The following is a 24,463-nucleotide window of genomic DNA, read 5'->3' on the forward strand; positions in this document are numbered from 1 at the left end:
GGATTCGAGGGGTGATTAAGTCTTGAAATTTCTGCACTTATGGGGCTGAGGAGATGCTTGTCAGTAAATTGCTTGCTGTGCAATCTTAAAGACCTACTTTGATTCTCAGAACTCATATTAAAAAGAAAGAAAAAGCTAGGTATTGTTGTGTGCTTATAATTCTATCAGGGAAGGCTTGAGAGTCAAGAATATCCCTGGGGCTTCTCAGCCAGCTGGACAGTCAGTAAGCTCACACCAGTGCAACACCCTGTATCAAAAGGCAAGGTGGTTGGCTTCCAAGGAACAATACCTGAGGTTGACCTGTCATCTCTACCTTCATGCTTTTTATATACATATAAAGTGCATACACACTACACACTACACACTACACACACACACACACACACACACACACACACACACACACATTCTGCTGTCGAAACTGGGACTAAATCCTTACAAAGGATCTCCAAAGGCCTCCATTTTGCCTGGATACAGGGAGGAACACTTCTTTAATAGATACCAAATTTGATGCTTTGATCTTCCAGACCTATGAGCAGTGTATTTTTGTTGCTCATAGATTTTTTTTTTTTAAATTTAAGGTACATTGTTAAAGTGAATGAAAAGAGACAAAAGGGCAGGAATATAATATTGATCTGGTTTGTTCAGTGTGGCCTAAGTAATATTTGTAAATTGTCTAGGCCAGTGGGTCTCCACCTGTGGACCATGACCCCTTGGGATTGATGACCCTTTTAACAGGGGTCACCTAAGACCTCTGGAAAACACAAATATTTACATTCTAACCCATAACAGTAGCAAAATTGCAGTTATGGAGTAGCAGCAAAAATAATTTTATGGTTGAGGGTCACCTCAATGAAAGAACTGTATTAAAGAACCAAAAAATCAGCCACAGGCTATTTACCCATAAAAAATAGTTTAGAGTCCTGGAGTATCACCAAAAACATCCAACTGACAGACTGGGAAGATCGTGGGAACATCTTTGATTACATTGTATGAATAGAGTGAGTCACAGTACTGGAAAGGTTAAGAACCACTGGTCTAGGCACCTAGAATTTAAATGTACACTAAACTCTAGTTAAATGAATAAGAGAAGTTAAGGAAGTGGTAGGGAAGATGAGAATCAGATAGCAGAAACCAGAGACTACACATGATAGCATGGCCTAGGAAAAAGCATATGCAGAGGAGATAAAGAATGATCTGGCTACTGTGATACACTCTGAATTCCTCAAGGTATCTAGACATCAAAGGAATGGACTGTGGCCATGGGCTTGGGCCAGGAAAGTTCACGGCAGGAAATTCAGCCAAAGAACCAGCCACAGGCTATTTACCCACAAAGAATATTCCAAGGTCCTGGAATATCACTGCAAACATCCAACTCCCAGAGTGACAGGAAAATGGGAATGTCTTTGATTACATTATATGAATAGAGTCAGGATTCAGTATCCTTACAAAGGATGTGAGTTGAAATACAGACATGCTTAAAAACAATTGTTGTGAGTATCTAGAACAAAAGACAATCTTGTGTAAGCAGATGTAGGAGACATTTGGTGGTACAGGATGACATGGAGAATGTGAGTTTACATACCCATGTCCGTCAAGCCTTATGTTCCCAACAAAATCATAGAGATGTCGGTTTGGGCTTTCACACTCGATTCTGCCAGAAATTCTCATCAAACTGTCAATGTCTTTGATATCTGATGTTGCCGGTAAGCCCTGTTGGCACATTCCCAAACAGAGTATTTTAAGTAAGCATTGTGAGGGTAGAGCACTCTCCAAGCTCTTAGAGAGATACGGAATCTCACCATTCTGCAAGTAATTCTTTCCCTTTACATAATACTGTCAAACTATAATTTAAGGGTACCTTTCTTATTCATGTGAACACAGACTTTTAGCACAGAATAATAAGCTTATATAAAAGTTCTAAAGTATCCAATGCACCACTTCTAAAACTAAAGTCAATATTGGCTACTGTACGGTTTCTGTCTTCTGAGTCTAAAGAAGGAGGTGAAACACAGTAGAGTTTGTATTCAAAGAGAATAGTTTTGTCTTCTTTCCTCCATTTCTCCTTCCCTTACACCCTCCTTTCTTGAGAGGGAGAACTCCTGGGCAGTTCTTCACCCAGTCAGCTGGAAGAGACTGGCACTGAGGGCATCTACCTTCTTAGCCATCTGAGTTCAGCTCCCTCCTGATGATCCGGTTCTACCACGGATCAAACACCCCACTGGCATGGCTGTCAGTCACCAAGAAGCCAAGGGTATGTATTTAAAATAAACGCCCCTTTTAAAACTTTATCAAGAAAAATGTTATCGTTGTTTTCTGCTGAACATAATATGAAGAGCAAATGGAGAAATATAAAGTAATTTATATCTCCAAGATAAATGTGTTTCTAATGAGCAATGGACATTTTGGCTGTTCATTGTGGCAAATCCAATGCTAACTGGGGCCAAGAAAAACAAATAAGTGAACATGTCAAAGAACTTAGAACACCATGCACAGGGTAATCCCAGGATTCACAAAGGCAGGTGGATCTCTGTGAGTTTGATGCCATTGGTTTATATAGTGAATCCAGGCCAACCAGGGCACACTTGTATTTACAGTCTTTCTCTGTGTTTCTGTCTGTCTTTCTCTTTGCCTCTGTCTCTGTCTCTCTGTGTCTCTCTCTATAGCACACACACACACACACAAACACTAGTAAATACTATTACTACTATTATCATTCAAGCACTGGCTATTATACAGAGTAATTAGAATATTATAAGTAATATTTCACAGTAGAACATATTCAACCAGGAAACTAAATCTAAGTTCCACATGCCCCCATTCTAAACAGTTTACAAACTATTTTTCACAGTGGTTCAAAGAGAAAATAGTTGCATTTAGACAGAGTCCCTTTTAGACAGAGACTTCTAAATACATATCACAGAACAGTGACTATGAGCCGACATATAGAACTTACTTGTCTAATTTTCAAGTTTGTTTCACCATCTAAGTTGGATGTCTCGATGTAGCACATGGCCTGGGGCTCACTGTTGTTCATAATTGAAAAACAAAGATTTAGTTGGGAAAGGAAGGGAAGATACCAGCTTATTTAAGTGCGCAGACTCGTTGAAGCCATTTATTATACACAAAGCTATAGTCACCTAGCCTCTTGATGGGTTTCATTCTAATGGCAAGACAGCGTGAGGCACAACTCATGCACAACACTCACGGATCAGCCTTCCAGCCAGGAGACCCCAAAAAACCATTTCCTGACAACACTCAGTGATGGTCTTCAAAATAACATCATGGAGAGCCACACCATTTTAAAACCGCTTATCCATACAGACACAACAGACTGTTTCTGAGAGTGTAAAGCAGGTTTGTGTCCAGATTTATCTCCAGCTCAGAAATGTCTTGTTTCATGCTCATGGCCCACATGTAAATTGGTTATGCAAGATGGTTGATTAAAACCTTCCAGACTGTTCCATCTACAAGCTTGTACTTATTATCTTAAGTCTTTTAGTTGTGGTCATAAGATCACATAGACCTCATGATAGTAAAAACTTAAGGCTACTTTTAAAGGACGGATTTTACAAAGAAAGTGGACATTACACTTTATATTTTCTGGCATATTTTAAGAAAACTTGATTGAGAGGTTGTGTGTATGTTTGTTCATGCATGTTATTTATGGGATGATGCATGTGTGTGGGACAGCATACATGCAGATGTGTGCAGGTCAGAGTATAAGCTGAGATGTGGGTCCTATTACGTGCTGTCCATGGACTTTTGAGGCAGGGTCTCACATTGGCCTTGAACACACAGAGTATACCAGGGCTATCTGGTCAGTGAGCTCAGCAGGCCTTCCTATGTCTACCTCCTTAGCAGTGGACTTAGAAGCAAACCACCACTCGTGGGCTTTTTCATGCAGGGTCTCAGGGATTGGACTCAGGTCATCGTGTGTACAAGCAAGCACTTTACAAACTGGTCCATCAACCCAGCCTGACTGAGATGTTCCTAAAGCAAGTTATCAGCCCACCTGGCCATATTGCTCCTTGTCCTGAAGCTGCCGCATCTGAGGTTTTAAGTGAATTCCAGATGTGGTGGCCCAGGGCCTGTGTTCTCCAGCTGTATTATAGTCATTTCACCCTTTTGTTTGTTTGTTTGTTTGTTTTGTTTTATGGCTTGGATACTATAAATATATGAGTGTGGCCTGACTCATACATTTAATAAATGTAATAAAAATTGAAATAAAAATTTAACCCTCAACTCTATAAAAAAAATCATTCTGAAGATAACCCAAAAAAGTATCCTTCAGTTAAACCAATCTCATTATCACTTGGCTACATAATATGTAGCCTAGTTTGCTATCGGATATATAACTATAAATAGAAACTAAATTTATAAGTTTCAAGCACTGGAATTTGTTTTTAATCAACCTCCAATTTGTACATGTGCGAAATAGACTGTGCTAAGTGCCAGAAAAGAGCATATAGACTTAATTTTGTCACCTTGAAATTAACAAAAGCTTTACTTAAAGACTTAGACATCCATCAAATTCTATAGATTAATTTTAAAGTAACCTCACACTTTCTTCAAGTTTTCCCTCTGAGCTTTCTTTCATAGAGGCTGCTATTTCCCAAGCAGAGAAATCTCTCCATATTAATATTTTCACTCTCAATTATTTCAAAAGAATTTTAACTCAAACTCACAGTCACAATAGTTATTCTCACCCTGGCAACTGCCCAACTTTGTAATTTCCACATATTTGCTGGAAACGTAAGTGGCTTCTAAAACTGTAAAACACATTTCTCTGCTAACAAAGAAAAATGGCAACAAACAAAACAGTAACCGAGACCGCCAATTCTTTACCTCGGCAGTAAAACTCATTAAGATGTTACTGATGAACATACTTATCCAAAGCCAGTCTTGTAGTAAAATGAAAGTAACCTTCCAATCCTAATACTGCCCTCCACACAACACAACTTGTATTGAGCTTCAAATGATTAAGAAATTAGGAAGCTTAAATGGCTGACTTCTACTTGCTGTGAGGCCAATGAAATACATCCCAATTTAGAGCATTCCTAACAATGACGTCAGACAGCTATGGCTACAGTAGCTCTAAGGGCCGTGAAGAGGCAGCAAAGTCAGGGATCATGCTAGCTCATAAATACTTCAGCAAGTCATGATAGCATCCAAGACACAAACTACAGTCAGAGGCAAAGCAAGCTTTTTGATTAGTAAGTGGAAAAACGAAACAAGATGCACACCACAGAACAGACAACAGGAGACAGCCGACTCGGATCACAGCAATGAGCATTTGTTCACAAGTTACAGCCGGGATGAAGACAGATCCCAAAGCATGCAGTACGAAAATGTACATCCAGCCTGGTGCAGGGGTCCTCTATAAACCCTATACAAGCCCAAATTTTAGTCACAGTTACTGTGGAAATTCCACAGAACTTGTAGAAAATTTAAAGTATAAGAACAAGAAAATATCCTTAGAATCTAATCGGTTTTTGGTAATGGTCTCATGAAAAGCTTAACACTGTTCACATACCATATCCTGGAGAGGTAATAACTAAAGCCTTAAAGGCGAGGCATGTTGTTAAAACATGTGTGACTTAATGCACGTGAAATCAGTATCTCTTGAACTCCTATGGAGAGTAATAGGAGTTGACTCTGCCCAGCTGAGGGACAAAGCATCCAGCACTATATCATAAAGTGCCTTTACAATATCTCCGATTCACATCATCTAGAAGATTATACATTTGTGCTTTCAAGGAAGAGATCCAGCTCAACCGCATTTGGGTGCAGTTGTTCTTTGGTTTAAGGTGAGGACCCACGTACACACACCCTGTACCATTCTGTGGTTCTGACCTTGAGGACAGACTGATGAGATCTGCTGGGAGATGTTCCCCATTGGTCACCTTCACTATCTCCCCCACTGCCACCTACATGTCCCAGTTTAAAAGAATTAAAATGGGGGGGGAGAAGAAACAAATAACAGAGAAAATAAAAACCAAACAAATGGACAAAAGAGACAGAAGGTTTGAAATTGTTATAGAACAGGGTTCATGTTAATAAAAATGTCTAATGCCGATTTTTTCAAAACGTATTTTGATCAGGCCTGAAGGGAAATGAAAATATTTAATATTCAAAGATCATTTATTTGATTTTAAAGCCGCCCAATTTTCAATTTCTAAAGTGAAACTTTAGTATTTTTAAAGTTTATATATAAGCATTTATCAAATTAAATAAAAACATTATTAATAGAGTTATTTTATTGGACAGATTTCCTTTCCTTAAACTCCTCAATTTGCTGCAAACTTTGTTTACTCCTAGCAAATCAGAAAAAACAAAAAGATTTTAAAACTATTTGTTAGATATTTGAAAAACAACTACATCTGGCTCTCTCTCTCATATACTACGAAAGTAAATTTGTTTTGACTCCAAAACGTGTTCAAAGTTGACTGTATCCCTATCCTATTATCTTTAGTGGAAAGCTGCACAATGCCTGTCTTAGGCAGTTAAGAGGCCATGGCTGCACCAGTTGAAGTGATTTAATAATTAATAAAGTATAAGTAACACATTGTGGTTCAGAGAGTATAGGAGGGTACGCCCTTGTATCCAGAGACATATGAAAGTCATATCAAGAATCTGCCATGGATTCCAGTTAGAGCCGCAGCTGCTCTCTTCCATGTTTCTGCCACATAAATGTACTCGTGGCTACATGCTAACACTCAGTTTGCTCATTTCAGATTGAAAGTCAATGAAAAATAGAACTGGCAATGACAGTCCTACTTTAATTTTCAGCTACCTCAAGCTCACCCTTGAGCTTACTCCCATATAGATAAGTAAAGCCAATAAATTAGTAATTCCATTTTAGAAACTCTCTCTGACAAAGCCGTAGACAAAGGTAACTAAGAACAGAAAGTCAGACTTAAAAAAACAGTCATTTGTGTTACACAGAGACACCAGATAGGGAAATCAAAACAGCCTGTGTTATTCCAAACACTTGACTACCTGTTTCTATAAATAGCCAAGAGACGACTGCTTTCCTGATTATGCTTCAGTAGCTTGTAAAAAATCCAATTGTTCTAAATCATGACCTGATTAAATAGATTTTGAAAAAAGGACACTGTCCATATTTTTATGTGGATTTTACAAATCAAACTGTCCAAGGAAATGATGATAAACAACCTCAAGAACCTTAAAATACATTTCTTCTTTGTTGATTTTGGGACTAAAATTGTAAGGTTTTTAAACCCTAAATTTATACAAGGACTAGTGTGATAGTTTTTAATCCTAAGGCCATATGTTCTGAATACTGATTCACAACTCTCTTAAAATGTGAATGCAACGAAAATTATCTACATTCAGTAACAGAAAGGACTCGAAAGGAAGAATAAAGTACTAAGTCTGGTGGGAAAACTGTGTCATATGGAAAGGCACAATGACAATAAGAAATCACCCATCCATTCTCTTGTATCATTTCACCAAGAGGAATAGGAAAGTTAGCAAGAGAGATAACTGTGCAACAAAAGTGTTTATTATAAATGAATACTGAAAAGAGAAAAAAAGCAATAGAGCTCAATCCATGGACGGCATCATATAAATGACAGGGACTCATAAACAGAGTTAGTGGTCCACACACACCACACGGATCTGGATGGAGCCAGAGAAAGAGGAGACTCTTAAGTTTGGGTTATGTAGTACCTGATACTTATTCTATATGGCACACATGAAGCCAATCAGTTTTGTAAATGCTTAATTAAGAATCATGAGAGGTTTTGAAATTCTTCGTTTATTCTTTATTTCCTTGGAGAAATCACAAGGTCAATGCAGGGTAGAGAAACCATCCTCTACACTGTTTGAGCATCAGTAGGTGTCTCTACCTTGACGAGAGAAGGACAGTGTCAGCAGGTATATACTCTTTGCCTTTTATTATAACTATATCTCCAACATTTACCTGAAAGAAAACTGGGAATTGGTTAATTATCTGCATGGAAAGATAGTAAAAAAAAAAATATATATGTATATATATATACAACCCATTGTATTAATGTACAGAATTTTTTAAAAAGTTCTAATCTTCACAAAAATGGCATAAAACTAGAGGTGAATGTATATTTGTTTTATCTGTTATTTATCTTAATAAAATGTATTGATCAATTCTATATCTTCGATTGGCATCTTGACTTCTTAAATGCTCTTTCTTTGACATAAAAATAAGAAGGAGGAACCCGCAGTTAAAACCTCTCCCTAAGACTTAAGGAGGTCTCCAAACAAGTGAAGAAATCATCTGTGATGACTGCTCTTCACAATGACCCTTAAGGACAAAGCAGTCACTTTAATTTATAATTTAGAAAGAAAGAGAACCTCTAGGATTCTAAGTTTCTAAGTCACATATTCAGGATGAGTGGAAAAGCTGAGACTCAAATATACATCTGCTTATATCTCATAGCCTGACTTCTGCATAAATATAATGAGACTATCATTATCATTCAAATAACATAAACTGCAACTTTTCATTATTATAGAGAAGCATTTTTTTACCCTTGAGTATGGTATGAAGGTAAACTAAAGTTCCGCTGTGGCCGGAAACTACTGGGAGTAATTTGTTAGGGCTCTTACTGCTTTGGGCAAATAGCTTTTGGCAAGCAGTGCATCTCCAACTCAGCAACAAGCTGGCTCTGCTCAGGAACAGGACCCTTAGAGGGAATCATTATGGGGAACTACTACTGCAGACGGGGTCACTGCAGCAATTTTATCTATTAGGAGAAATAGTAATGGAAGGCTGGAGAGAGGCAGCTTATAATCTGTGGTATGTATGCTAGTTGCTGAGATATGGAAAGTGGTGGAATATATATATATATATATATATATATATATATATATATATATATATATATATACACTTTAGTTGAAACCTGCCACACGGACTACTGAAAAGTGTCCCAAATACCACTGATACTGGAAGCAGTAACCTCTGCATGGCTCAGTGAAGAACTGGCCTTTGTGTGGTGAGATCAACCGGGCAGATGCATCTGTTTCAGGAGATACAGCTTTTTGGGGCGGGGGGTTGCCATGGCAATGCTTTTTTTAAAATCAAATTCTTGAAACTTTACCTTTGTAACAGAAACCACTTCATAGCAATCTGGAGCACTAGGCTGCTAACATCTGAGAGCGCTCCTGCTGTTCTGTGGTGACTCTAAGCTGACAAATCCATTAAGTCTTCTGAGGAACATTAAAATCATCCACGTGCTAAGAATCGCAGTGAAAGTACCGGGAAGCAAAGTCCATGTGCAGGAGGGTTTTTCATATCACAAGGGCATGTGTATGACATGACTGGTTTGAGTTTATTAAATTTAGTTTTCATTGTACAAAGTTTCACGTGAAACAGGGACAAGACCTGTTCCAGCAACATGGCCAAGCCATCAAGAAAGTCTGCATTTGTGCTGCTGCTTGCTCAATTCACTTTTTTTTTTTTTCATGGCTGGCAGCTCAGTAGCACAGGCCTATTCTTTTCACCTGTAATTACATTTTATGATATAGGAGCCATTATATGTTTTGTTACCTGCTATGAGCTCATTCATTGCTTGGCACATACATTTAATAAATATTTATTGGATGAGTGTATAAAACTTTCTGTGCCATCGTGGTATGTAAAATCAAAGTTTTACTTGTAAAATATGAGTTCGGACTATTGTAGCTTACTTGTCTGTTCTCTAGTGTATGTGTATTCATTTGAAATATTATAAAAACATTTTGAATATGTAGACTTCCTCAGGCTTTACAATTACTGAAGAGATGGGGTATAAATTACCAGAATCTTCTATATGGTTTACATTGTGAGCAGTCATACTACTATACTGCAAGTATATTGATATAGTATAAAATAAAAATTCTGGAATACAAGTTTCTCATATTTATTTGACTGAGAATAAAACATCAATTATATTTAAGTTTGTACTTTTTGTTGTTTGGTTGGCCATGATACTAAGCCTAGTTGATATCCCTTCTTGCTTATTATAGTCTTTATTTTTTGTTTGTTTGTTTAAAGAATAATAACCTAAATCTTTTGTCCTATTTGCTACAAATATTTAATATATTCCTCAGTTATCTGTGGCATCTTTTATATAGGTTTAAAATTTATATAACCACGATCATGAGATATTGATATATGCTGCATACTTATTAAAATCTTCATTCTATTAATGCATATTTCAGAACAGCATTTTAACATTTAACTCTTTTAGCCAGATGGAATTTATTTTTGTACAAATCATGACTTAGATGTAACGTAAACATTTAAGTACTATTTCTTGACCCTGCCAATCTCCAATTTTGCCTCGCTTATCAAATACTAAACCAGCTTCATTTCAGGACACTGTATTCTTCTCTGTTTTATCTGTTAATATCTACATTTGAAATAGATTTCAATACAAATATTATATTAGTAATTTGAAATAAGCAATCTCTTGTTTTTAATATTGAAAGAACATATATTATATATTTATCTGCATCTCTTTTGGGGGGGATGTGTGAGAGACAAGGTCTTACTATATAGATCAGGCTAACCTCAAACTTGAGGCTCTCTTCCTGACTCAGACTCCTGAGTGTTGGGATTACTGACATGTGCCATCATACCATCCTTACTTATGTGAATATTTAACATCTAGAGAACACCTGCTTCCTTCCCACAGTTCACATAGACTTTGCTTGTAAGCATTCCACGTATCATGAGGTCTTCCGTGTGTTTCCTAACAATACTGCCAACATCAAAATATTGTTCAGTTTTGCATGTTTATCTTGAATTCATCATTGAACCAACTTTATGAATGTAACTATCTAGTTATAATTACTAAAATAACTCCAGCTGTTTTTAACTGGGTGGCTTTTGGACAATACCCTAAATTCTATCTTTTCATATCATAATATGGGATATGCACATTAAGTGTGGCTTGGATCTCAAGAATGGCTAACAATACTATCAATATAGGCAACCACGGGTGGGGATTTGTTATCTCTTTCTATTAAAAATTCTAACGTGAGAGTTACAATAATCTATGTATAACAGCGCAACCTCAAAATAATGGTTGTCATGAGGAAAAGGTGAAGGTTAATTTTACAATGGAGCAAAAGAAAGTTACTCTTGACTTTGTATATTATCTGAGCAAGATGTCTAGGTAAGAAGGAAAAAACCCTGATATATCAATTTTCAAAACTGTCTTTCTGTCAACTATATTGACAACCCATGCACCCAAATTCAATAAATTGTATCTGAATATATCCCATCGGTCTTCTCTGGAAAATGTTTAAATCCACAGGTAGCAGATGAACACATAAAAGCATGGCATTCCTGAAAGTATTTCAGATGTTCCATTTTCTACTTTACTCTTCTGAAACAGAACTGACTACTACAAAAATCCAGCATGATAAAGGTATTTTCCTCCTTATTATTCTAATGTCAAAGACCAGAAAGCAGAGAGCTGTGAACTCTCACATCTCTAGAAGAGGAGATGTCAGTTCTTAGTCTAGCTAGTGATTTAAAAGAAAAAAATCAACAAGTAATTATTTTTTGGTTATTATTATTAAGACCCTATTCATGAATATCACAAAGGAGAATTATGTGCATGGACTTCAATGGAGTATAAGTGAATTGGCAGTACAGGATAGTTTTATTGTCCCAGTAAGATAATGTCCTATGAGAAATATATCTGGTGTCCACTGCCCTGGCCTCCAAGAAGCCATCTAATGGCCACCAAGGCTATTTACTGTGGATGACTGGGGAATGCGTGTTCTGGAACTACGGAGGAACTACCAGTTGTCGTTGCTTACCTTATGTAAGTAATGGCTACAAGAACAGACACCTGGATAACACTTGCCAAACTGTGACTTCACTCACAGGGCCATGGTGGAGTTCCTAGCTAGCAGGCTAACCTCTGAGGCATAGAACTGACTTCTGCTTCATTAGAGAATGGCGTTTAGTTAACATGACCACTTGTCTTTAAATAGTGGTAAAATGTAAATGTGGTGATTTCACTCTATGAGTTTGAACTGAAACATGCGGATGTGAAATAGCAGAACTCAAATTTCTTTTACTTGGACAGTAGACGATCAAAACAAAATTTACAACACAAAATAAATGAAATCTACAAAAGAGCTCTCAAAATATACTGTGAAACAAAATAATGTTCTAGATGGTACTTTCCAGAATAGCCTTTCTGAACGAGTACAGAAATGCTTGGCATATGTAGCTAAGTGAAGGCTTCACCAATGTTTATAGTAATTACTAAACAGCTTTCACATTAGTAGAGTTGTTGACATTTGTTTATAATAGATGCAAAAATTATGCGATAAAGTACACTTCTACACATTTCTTCTGGATTAAGATAAAACCAATGCATACCTTTTCCCAGTGGACAATTTCCCAAGCACCATTTCTCAAAACTGCAAAGAGAAAAGATGACATTTTAAAGAACATTTTTTTTTTACTACCAATCACAAGGCTCCACCTAATAAACTGATTATTTTAAATGAATAGCTTCTAACGCAATGGCCAGCAGCAATATTAGAACTTTAAAAACTCGCTGTGACAGCAAGGAGCATACGAGGAAATAAAAACTTCCAATTTTGATTTCAGCTCCCACAGAGACTTATCTCTAACTCATGGTGGCCTCACTGGAGCGGCTTTGTGCCTCCGCCAAGGCACAGGGGAACCTCAGGGTTGACTAGGGGTTGGGGGCTTGGGGGTTGGGGGGAGAAAACTGACAAATTATGTTAAAGGAAAATGACTAGCCTACCTCCATTTTCCATCGACAACCATTATCCTGAGGTGGTACTAGTCTACATGGGTTATAGTAATTATCAGTTTTAATCTTGACACAAAACAAGCAGGGACATCACAGATTTTTAATTAATAAGACTTTAATACAAAAAAGAAACAGAAAAAATGGTATTATTAGGTCTATAATGATGCAAAAGCATTCTGTGTTTGACTTAGTAGAAAAAGTGAAAGAAGCTATTCTTAAATTATGAGAAGAGTTTTTTATAGTGGACTTCCTGCTTTACTGCACAGTACATTTACTCAGTACCTCTAACCCCACCCACTCTAGGTTTGTGATGTAATGCTGAGCACAGTGATGCACACCAAACACTGAAAACAGTACAAGTGAGGTAGGCAACACTGTATTTAGGACTTAAAGAAAAAAAAACAAGGCCCAATGATAAATGACACAGACATTAAATCCTTGAGGGCAAAGCCAAGTTTTGTTCTGACATCAGAAAAAGCACAGCACATATAAAATGTGAAATTATAAGATAAACAATTAATAACAAAAATTATATGACATTCAGTTTCTGTTGATGTTAGAAGGGACAAAGTTGGAACCCTCTAGAAATGTCGTAAGAACAAGCTCACGACATTAAATAGCAAACCCAACATTAATTCCACATGACATTTTAAAACCAGCACTCTAGTATACACTCTTTAAATCTAGATATAATTTATGTATTCCAAATTCTCTTATAAGGCTCATGTCTTACTCAGATCTTTATTTCTATTGTCTGAAACTTCTTCTGTCACGCAAGACATCAGATGCTGACAGAAAAACAAATGCAAGAATAAACACCTTGCAAGGCACTCTGGTGAGAAAACTTTATTAAATTCAAGTGGGAGGCTAGAACTAAAGCATGTCTAATACACTAGCATTGTAACTATATACATGTTAGAATTCTTATTTTTATACTACTCAAGCAGATAGGGGCCAGGGATCTGAAGCATACACATTCAGAACAGTATCTAGTCTCTAAAACTCTAAGGCTAGCAGAGTACATCCAGCTAATCCCAGGAGGAAGGCTGTGTTTCACTCATGTACACACAGTACCAGGAGTCCAGAGGACACATCTCACAGTAAAAGCCCGGGCTTATGCTGTGCCTGCCCATGCTTCTAATGTCTATCCAGAATAGTTTGTTACCATGAATCAAGATGAATGGAGAGAGCACGCTGTCTGTTACTCATAACCTACTAGGTAAAATGAGATGAGTATCTACAAGAGAGGCAGCCACGTGCTGTCTACGTGGATTCTAACTAGCTTAACTGACACAATGTTCGGGCAAAAATACTTGAAGACTTCTTTATTGAAATGTACTTCCTTCAGAGCCTATTTTGTATAAAGCAAATGTTTTTCCAGATACAATAACAATCTCTTTATATTACATGTGTATATGTGTACACACGTGTGCATATGCGTCATATGTTTGGATGTATGGGAGTATACCTATGTATATGTATACACAGGAAAGTATGTGTGTGTGTGTCTATGTAGAGGTCAGATGTTGTCATCAAGTGTATTCCTCAACTGCTCTCTACCCTACCTACTGAGGCACAGTGTCTTGCTGAACCTGTAGCTGGTGTATGTAGCCAGCTGCCCTGCCCTGGGGATTGCCGGTGGACTACCAAGCCTACCTGACTATAATATAGGTTCTAAGATCCCTAACCCTGGCGCTTGTGCTTTCCTAGCAAGTGCTCCAACCATTGAGCCATCCCCGCAAGCCTTACTGTTGTTCTTTCATTGTGGTTTATTCATTTTTTAAGCCACTGTCTGATATTTCCAAAAACAATGAAGTCTAACATAAAAATCAAGGTGTTCCGCGGCGCAGAATGAATGTTCTGAAGATCAACTGAATAGCACGGTAACTGTCGTTAATACATGCTGTACGTGAAAATTGAAGAGAGGATAGGCCTGAATAATCTTCACCAAAGAGAGCCATGGGAGGGGATGGATGTGTAAATTAGGCTGATGCAACTCATCACAATACACACATACAATCCCCTGTGGGCATTGCTATTTCAGGAGCTCTCCTTCCACCAAGATACCACAATCTGCAGATGCTTAAAAGTTCTGTCCATAGAAAATAGGCTTTACATACAACCCATGCACATCCCCCTAAATAATTTAAATATCTAGGTTATTTAGATTGCCTAATGCAATGTAACTACTAGACAACTATTATTTCATAGTCACTAGGATATGATAACAAGAAAAATGTCTGCACTCACTCAATGCATACACAATTCCTTTTACTTTAATATTTTACTTTAATATTTTTGATCTGAGGTGGTTTGGATCTGTAAATGTGGAGCCTATTGGTACAGAGGACTGACTACATAACAAAATGTCAAGTGTTAGAAATATATATTGATAGATGTAGAAATGTATGAAAATTTGCAAAAAAAATTAGAGCAATGATTATCATATATTAAGAATTTAATATAAAAACACGGGAAGAAAATGAAGCATTTTAGCTTATCTGGAGGCTATCTCTAAGGCAAGGCTAACCTTGGGTTGAATACCATGCAGTGACGGTGTGAACAGCTCCTTATAGAAAGTCAGAAGCCTTTCACTACATTTGTGGTTTCTTGCTGTCTCACACCTGGCCTGCTCCCCTCTGTTACAGTATCTGCCTTGTTCATCCTCATGAGACGTTTCTTCCCAGCTGAAGTGAAACTTACAACACATCTTAAGTGTTCTAGTCAGTGAGCTCTGAAAAATGTGAATACCCATGTGTCCACTTCTATCTAGCAAGTCAGACGTCGCTAGAATGGTTCCCTGTGCTCTGGATGCAATCTCCATCCCTCAAGGCCCAGAAGCCAGTGTCAGTTGTGTGCCATAGGGTGGTCCTGTATTTCACACACAGCCTTCCCTCTGTATCCTCAGGCTCTAATTTGTGGATTCAACTTATTGTGGCTACAAAATATTAAAACAAAGAAACAAACAAAAAAAACCCAAAGCAACTACAGTTATATAGAACATTACAGGCATTTAAAAACTCATTATTCTTTCCTAACCAAGATAGACATTATAATTCTTTATGCAGTATTTATATTGAATTAGGTACTGTTACAATTTTAATATAAGATATCCCTATAGGCTCATAGTTTGAAAAGCTGACCCCAGCAGGGAGTACTGTATTAGAAGACTCTGAAAACATCAGAAGACAGAATCTAAATGGAGGAAGAAGGGAACTACGTTTTACCTAGTCTCTCTCTCTCTCTCTCTCTCTCTCTCTCTCTCTCTCTCTCTCTCTCTCTCTCCTTCCTGTCTGCCACCAGCTGTTTAGTTCTCCAGCACACACTCGGGCCACCATGATGCTCTGCTCAGGTCCTTGGAGCCAAGTGGCTGTGGACAGAACCTTCTAAAACCACCAGCACTATTTATATTGTACAATTTATTACAGTGGGGGGGGGGGGCGCATAACCAATAGCTGTATTATAAGTAATCCAGGGATGACTTAAGGTTTCTGGGGGATTGTTTACAGGTTATATTGAATATTTAAGCATTTTGTATGGTGATTGGAGAACCTGGGGAGCTCCCTGTCTTAGGACCAGGATCCCAGAACTATTTCCCAAGTGGACAGTGATGAGCGCTGTACGTGGCTCCTACTCCATGTACCTTCATATGCATTTTCTGTTCCGATATCTGAGACTCTGAGTAAAAGGTCTTCCTCTCCTTCAGTGTGCTGACATAGCACTGTGATGGGCTGACCTCTGACCACTGCATTTAACCCATCAGGCTGCTTTCAGGTCCTCATGCCACCATGCACTATTGCAATTACTGACACTTTATGGAAAAATCTCTGAGGTAGTTACTCTAAGTCACCTAACTTGTCCTTTTGTGATGGTAATTTGACTGTTTAAGTCCTTTATAGCATGCAAAATTTATACAATTTATGAAGTTTTAAAATATTATTTTGCTCCCTCCCTCCTTTCTTTTCCTTCCTTCTTTCTTTCCTTCCTTCTTTCCTTCCCCCTTCCCTCCCTCCCTCCCTCCCTCCCTCTGTATCGCTATAAAGCCCATGTTGACCTTTACCTTGAAAGCCCCTGATTCAGCCTGCTGAATGCTGAAATTGTAAATGTTACCACCAAGGCTGGCTGAATGGTCAATTTAAGAAAAATGTATATAAATATTTTATCTACATTTATGTTTGTGTACCATGTGCACGCTTGGTGTACAAAGGCCAGAAGAAGGCCTAATGCCCCAGAACTAAAGTTACAGATGGTTGTGAGCCAACATATGAATGCTGGGAATTGAACCTGGGTCCTCCAGAAGAGCAGTGTTCTTAACCACTGAGCCATCTCTCCATCAGTTCTTAAAACATAACACACACACACACACACACACACACACACAAAAACATAACCAAACAACAAATTCCTTTTAAACTTTGATTTGGAGCTCAAATTTTTTAATTCATGGTTAAACCATGTCTGTCCATTTACATTTGTCTCCACTAATTTTCTCTTAGATATATATTCAAATTTTTCTGTTAATTGGTCTTTGTGTAAGTTTTTCTGATATTTCTTTTTTAAAATGATGACTTAAATTTTATTTTAAATCAGTTCCTGATAATATATACAAAGCTTTGGCATAATCATCTTTTTAATCTAAAAACTGTTACATTTTCTCACTCATTTAGGCATAGCATTTTAAAATTGTGATTAATAATACTTTCTAAGCAACCTGATTGTCATACATGCTTTTAGATGGGTTTGTTACAGTCATATGCCTCACTGTTCATTTCATCTTCAAAAGGTAACAATTCTTCTTATTATGGACAAACACATTTGAAAATCTAGAATTATTTTACTAATAAAAATGTCCCATGGAGGTAGAGAGGTGGCTCAGGGCTGAGAGTGCTAGTAGTGGTTCTTGGCATCCATGTCATGCTGTTCACCATTGTTTGTAGCTCCAGCTCCAGGGTCCCACGTCCTCTTCTTGTCTCTCCAAGCACCATGTGCACAAGCGTAAACATGTACACACGCACACATACATACACATAAAATACAAATCATAAAATCTTTTATAACGTCTTGTCTTTAGAATATATTTTAATTTCCATTATCTCAAAAGGACTGTGTGTGTGTGTGTGTGTGTGCACGCGCATTCGTGTGCGTGTGTGTAATATGCCTGCATGTGCACTTGTATGTATATGAAGGTATGAAGGTGACATCAGATGTTTTATTAAACCTTATGTTTTTGGTCCATCACTGAACCAGATTGGCTAGACTGCCTGGCCATCAATGGGATCTATCTGTCTCTGCCTGTCCAGTGCTAAGGATACAGCCAGCCAGGACTCTAACTGGCATTTTCTTCTTGCTTTAAATAGATGAGGGGATCTGAGTTCAGGTCCTCATGCTTGTATGACAGAACTGTAAGCAATGGAGCCACCTCCCTAGTCCCCATAAATGACTTCCTATGGCATAGCAACCATTCACTGCCCATGATTACTCGTTGCCGTTCCCTTCCCTCTCCCTATGTTCTCTGTGCTCAAAGCACCATGCCCTTTCTTGCCTCCTTTTAGACATGATTCTGTGACTGGGGCCTTCCTCCATCCCCAGTGAGTTAACCAGCTGCCTTCCACATCTCAGCTTTCATACAACACTCTCAGGAACTTTTGTGGATACCTGGTCTTTTATCATGATAAATAAGCTATTTTCCTACAGAATACAGAACCCAGTCTTACATACATATACATACACATACACACAAACCTGTCTGTCTGTCTGTCTATATTTAGAGAAGGGCTGTTTTCTCCCCAAATTGTAAGACCCATCAAAGTGTCAGCCTCTCCTATCTTGCTTACTCTATATGTCCAGTGTTACAACACAGCCACTCAACAGCACCTGGTAAGTACTTGCTGGATGAAATGCTGAGTTTACTGGTATTCGCTCCTGTTTGAGAGCATAAGAAGTCCAAGTAGTAGTTACATAGGTGTACTGATGATACAACCCCACTCCTTAGTAACTCTCACATTAAAAATAACATTCACACAGCATTTAATATACAGTTGTAGAAAAAAAAAAAACACTTTAGCAGTTTCTTAAAAAGTAAATCACAGTCACTACAGGACCAGGAAATCTCACTACTGGGTATGAAGCCCCGAGGGAAGAGAAAACTTATTTCATGTACAACTTGTGCATGGCTGTTCACTGTAGCACTGCTTATATTAAGCCAAAAGTGGAACCCACCAAGATGTGCGTCAATTACTGTCCAGATGAGCACGATGCCAACTGTCCATTCAATAGCCCACTGTATGTAACAAAAAGGAACAAAGAGCGAGACTAAGATGACGTGTATGAGCCCTGAAAACATGCCAAGTGAAAGACTGCAGACAGACAAGGCTCACAGATTGTATGGCTACACTTATATAAAGTACTTAGAATAGACAAATCCATGGAGACAAGATGCAGATTAGCGGTTGCCAGGGCTCAGAGCACAGGGCAGCAGCAGCTGACCACTCACATACGTGGGTTTCTTTATGGAACACTGAAAATGTGCTGGAACTAGGTGGCGTGGTGGGGTACACAATCTCCCAAATCATCAGAGGCCCTCAGGTTGCCCATTCTATGATGGAGACTACTTTGGCAAGGCAAGTGATAACTGAATAAGAGGATACACAAAGACGTAATGAGCTATTTAGACATTTGCTTAAAATAGATTTGTCAGTTTTGTAAGTTGCTAAAAAGATTGAAAGTGTTATGTAACATGAGCTGAAGTAACACCCTCTGTTCTCTGATGTCAGCTTGGGGCCACCCCTCCAGCTCTGCCATCTAATCTGGTCCTCCTGAACGGACGCCACTGTAGCACATGTTTGCTAGTCTACATGTAAAAATAGCACCGGGCCACTCTTCTGGTTCCAGTCAACACACCCAGTGTCCCAACAGCCTTCCAGGGTGATCTTCCAGCCCTACTCCTGTCTCCACTCCCTAAGCCTGCTCCCTTGTTGCAATCACCTCTCTCTCCAACTGACCTCCCAGGAATCTCTGCCTCCGCCCAACAGGACCACTGGTACCTTCTCTCCACACAAACATTTCCTTTATTACTAAGGAAGTAATTGGAAAATATGGACTATTGAAAAAAATTTACACACTGAAGAAAACTTTAAATGCAGTGGCAGTCAATGATATTGTCTCTTCCCCCCTTCTTTGTTTTTAGAAATATTATTACATTAACTTTTATGTTTATGTACATCTATTCCCTGGCCTTTGAGTGGAGGTCAGAGGACAACTTATGAGAGTTGGCTCTCTTATTTTACCATGTAGTTCTGGGTATTGAACTCAGGTTCTCCTGTGTGGTGGCAAGCACCTTACCCATTGAACCATCCCGCTGCCCCCTTTTCATTTTGGAAACAGGTTCTCATTATATAATATGGGCTGGCCTGGAACCATTTAAGTAGACTAGGGTTATCTTGAATTCAGACCTGCCTGCTTTGCCTTCTAACTGCTGGGATTAAATGAAGGTGCCACCATGCCAGCCTGATTTTTTGTTGTTGTTGTTTTCTTAGAGACAGAATTTTATGTAGTGTAGGCTGACCTTGAATTTGCTACAAGTGGAGTCCGGCCTTAAACGTTTTATCCTTTTTGCCTCTGCGTCTCAAGTACCAGGTTAGTCATGAGCCACCATGCCTGGCTATCAGTGACAGATTTCGTCAAGTTGGTAATAAATACATTTCCAGTAAGGCAAGCAGGGTCACCAAGGCAAGGCTGCAGCTTCTCACCTCAGCACTACTACCACACGCATCAAAATCAAAGACATACGTGCTTTCTTGAAAAAAAAATACATATACATAAACACACACACACACACACACACACACACACACACACACACACACACGTTTTATACCTGAGAAGGATATTAAGGTCAAAAGACAGAGTCAACTGGCTTGTGACAAACAATGCATGGTATGGCTGTGTGAATGACAATCGGTCAGGTGGTGAAGCAGACAGTCAGACAGTTCAATGGGTAAGATACTTGCCACACAACTCAAGTACCTGAGTTCAATACACATAGACCATGTTCACATAGGTCTCTAATCAAGGGAGAGGATGCGCTGCTACACAAAGGGAAGGCCAGGAAAGTCCCAGGAACCTCAGGGATGTCTAGACACAGCTCCCTAGGGTTCCTGCCACTGAACTAAAAACATGGATTTTTGAACTTCCTTGATAAATATAAAAAAATCTTAGTTCCAGGGAAGCCTGGTTGGAAGTTTCCACAGTTTACATTTACTAGTCGATCAAGTCAGATTATAGCTTGTTAAATCAGGCCAGTTATCAATCTGTATACACCCTTAGACAGATATATCTTTAAAAATCTTATCTACTAACTAGACTTCCGATACATCAAGATCAGTTTACACTTTCTCTGGCAAACAATTTCCCAAGCACCATTTCTTAAGCTGCTCTTGGGGACGTCTGTGCCACGGCCAAGTGACACAGAGCTCTACGTGTGACTGTACCCTGCAGGAGCAAGTTCATGAGGTGTGCCACTGATTCCAGGGTAGTCTTTTTCTGCTTTACATCAGATACAGTGAGACTACTTCCTTACGCATCCAGAGCAACACATTCACCAGCAACAGGTGAAATTTTACTACACCCACTACAACCCAGACAGGCACAAACCACTTCAATTGTGTCAATGTGGTGAATATTTGATAATCAGTCCATAGTCTGCACCGGCTTGGATTAATCAACGTGAACATTGCCATTGTGTATCAGCGCTGTTAAAAGCCTAATTGAGACAAAACCCAGAGGAAGCAGGCCTCCCAGGAGCTCTAACCCTGGCAGTATCTTAGGTAAGGAGACAGCAATACCTGCCCCAAACAGGGAGTAACTGGGACCCACTAGGACCCAGGAAGTCACTCCTGGCCTGAAGCACTGAGCAGATTTTGGGCCTCAGCTCTAACCCCAGTAGCAACACCCACCCCACACAGCTCTGACACAACCAAGATAATAGGAAAGACAGGCTCCAGTCAAGAGACAGGGCAGGTAGCACTAAGGAGATCCAGATGGCAAAAGGCAAACTCCTGAACATAAGCATCAGCAACCCAGGGTACTTGGCATCATTAGAACCTAGTTCTCCCACACTAGAAAGTCCTGAATTTCCCGTATTACTAGGAAAGCAAAAATTCAGATTTAAAATCCCTTCTAATGATGATGATAGAGGACTTTAAGAAGGACATAAATAACACTCTCAAAGAATTTGAGGAGAACACAGGTAAACAGGTAGAAGCCCTTAAAGAGGAAACACAGAAGTCCCTTAAGGAATTACAAGAGAATACAACCAAACAGGTGGAGGAATTGAACAAAACCATTCAGGACATAAAAATGAAAGTAGAAACAATAAAGAAATCACAAAGGGAGACTACCCTGGAGATAGAAAACCTAGGAAAAGCCTAACTGAATAGAGTACGTTATGAACTTGAAGCAGGATACTGCTTTTCAACATTCAGACCACGGGTCTGCCGCACTTGGCAGACTCGAGGCCGTTCCCATCACCCTTTCCCCCACTTCTGCCCCAAGGGGCAGAAATAAAGGAAATGCACAGCTGGAGGCTACATACACTTTAGGCTCTGAGAACAGCACTGAACCTGGTGATGTTAAAAAAAATCAGGCACAACATGAGAAACATTTGAGTAAATCAAGGCTGGAACAGTAGCCAAGGACACTTGTCAGTCACAGTTCAAGGCTGACTTTCTTTTGGAACTGGTTCCTGACATCTAACCCTTAGAACAATTAAAACAAGCGCCATCTCATGCAGTGTGCTGGCAAGGGAACCAGGAACCTAGCGTTTTAAATCTGTAGCCTGCTCTACCTCCATTCCAAGTACTTTGGAGAAAGCAGGAAATACTGAAGTGTCCTTTGCCAGGAGGCTATTAAGTTTTGTTGGTCCAAAGGTAGCTACACTCCTACTCGGCTTCCTGTGGAGATGATTCATGCCTCTGGGGAAGGAGAGCGAGCCTGAGGCAGGAAAGAATCTTGAATGGCCTCTAGGTGCTTTGACAGCTCATTCTGAGTTGTGAGCCTCCTCCACCTCACCCTGGTGCCATCCAAACACACCTGCTACAGTTTCCACACAGTCTAATTAGGGTGACAGCAGCACGCAAGGAGGGCTCAGACATTAAACAAACACCTCAAAGGAGCCCGTGTTTTTTTTTTTTTTTTTCCCAGCAGGATACTGGCTGGCAGCTTTGGTGTAGTGAGAGTTTCTTCTGTGAAAGGCAAACACTCTTTTAGAGTAGTAGGGCCCTTGGAGTCAGACAAAAGCACTGCAGCCTGGCTCATTTACATGCTCAGAGCTTCAAGAGAGAAGATGCTGCCCAGCTCTGGAATTGAAGCATCTGTCACTAGGGATATCTCTGAAAGTTACAGGATACCCTTCCCTGGGCAGTCGCTTCCCAAAGTAGGTAGAAAGAGGCAGATCCTCTACACACACACACACACACACACACACACACACACACACACACGAAAGGTAAGTGTGTTTCATTTTCTCTCTGGAAGTGAGCCTTTGAGAGGGATTTTAGGTTATGGGGAAGGTTAAGTGAGGCCAAGACTCTAGACCTGTGTAAATAAAAGAAGCAAATACCCTTACACTGAAGCACCATTCACTCACCTAGCACGCTCTCACTGTAAAGACAGTTCAAAGGTGGAATTGTCATGTGGCCCAGAAAGACAGCACATATAAGTAGTTTGTCTAAAATTGCCTATAAAACCCAAATGAAGTCTCTATGTGTATTGCCAATCCATTGCCTCCTATTGACAGAAAGGACAAAAGAAATGTCATCAGTTGATGTCTCTTGAGTAGACTGTTCACACTGGCATCAAGCCAGCTGAAAGCATTTCTGTAAACTCAATTATAAAACCTTATAATGGAAACTCAGCAGCTCTGAGATCCCATTCCAGGCATCCAGGGACTCCTGGGTAACTCTAGCAATCTGTGTTTTAAGGAACCCTCTGAGTGACTCATAATCATGTTTGAGAGCCAGCACCTTAAAAGCAAACGTACAGAGGAAGTAACAGGACAAGAGCACAGGGCCAGCAATCCTTTACTCTCAATACCTCTAGTACCCACAATCCTCTACTCTCAATACCTCTAGTACCCACAATCCTCTAATCTCAATATCTTTTAGTACCACAATCCTCTACTCTCCATACCTCTAGTACCCATAATCCTCTACTCTCAATACCTTTAGTACCACAATCCTCTACTCTCAATACCTCTAGTACTCACAATCCTCTACTCTCAATACCTCTAGTACCCACAATTCTCTACTTTCAATACCTCTAGTATCCACTTGATCATAAGCCATTCACCTTTTTCTTTACCTCATTGAGAAATTTCTTACAAGAAAATTCTTCCTGCCTGGTCCCACCAATCACTTCACAATTTTTTGGCTTTTGTTTTCAAAGCTCCTCAACTTCTGTTCTGTTAAAAACTGGAAATAGATTTAGTTTAGAGCTATGAAGCCCTGTGACTTCTGAAAAGCAGGGTGGGGTGGCTATCTCAGGGCCTGGCCCTCTTTAAGTCAGCACTAAAACTTTGCAGTTTTCTCCCCTCCCCTCCAGGCAAGGGGAATCTAATCACTACAGGTTCCTTTATGTCCTCCTAGTTGCCACCCTAGCTCCAATTCCTAATA

At 39.2% G+C, this 24,463-nt stretch overlaps 1 protein-coding gene across 1 annotated transcript in view; it reads right to left on the reverse strand.

Moving 5' to 3' along the window:
• Atp8a1 (ATPase phospholipid transporting 8A1) overlaps positions 1–24,463 on the reverse strand; it is a 226,131-nt gene that overhangs the window by 153,399 nt on the left and 48,269 nt on the right. The window contains 4 exon segments of the mRNA XM_034508945.2: positions 1,586–1,713; positions 2,957–3,026; positions 5,857–5,930; positions 12,392–12,432. Of these exon segments, the coding sequence (XP_034364836.1) occupies positions 1,586–1,713; positions 2,957–3,026; positions 5,857–5,930; positions 12,392–12,432 (313 nt within the window).

Source organism: Arvicanthis niloticus, chromosome 7 (assembly GCF_011762505.2).
Source record: "Arvicanthis niloticus isolate mArvNil1 chromosome 7, mArvNil1.pat.X, whole genome shotgun sequence".
Lineage (NCBI taxonomy): Eukaryota > Metazoa > Chordata > Mammalia > Rodentia > Muridae > Arvicanthis > Arvicanthis niloticus.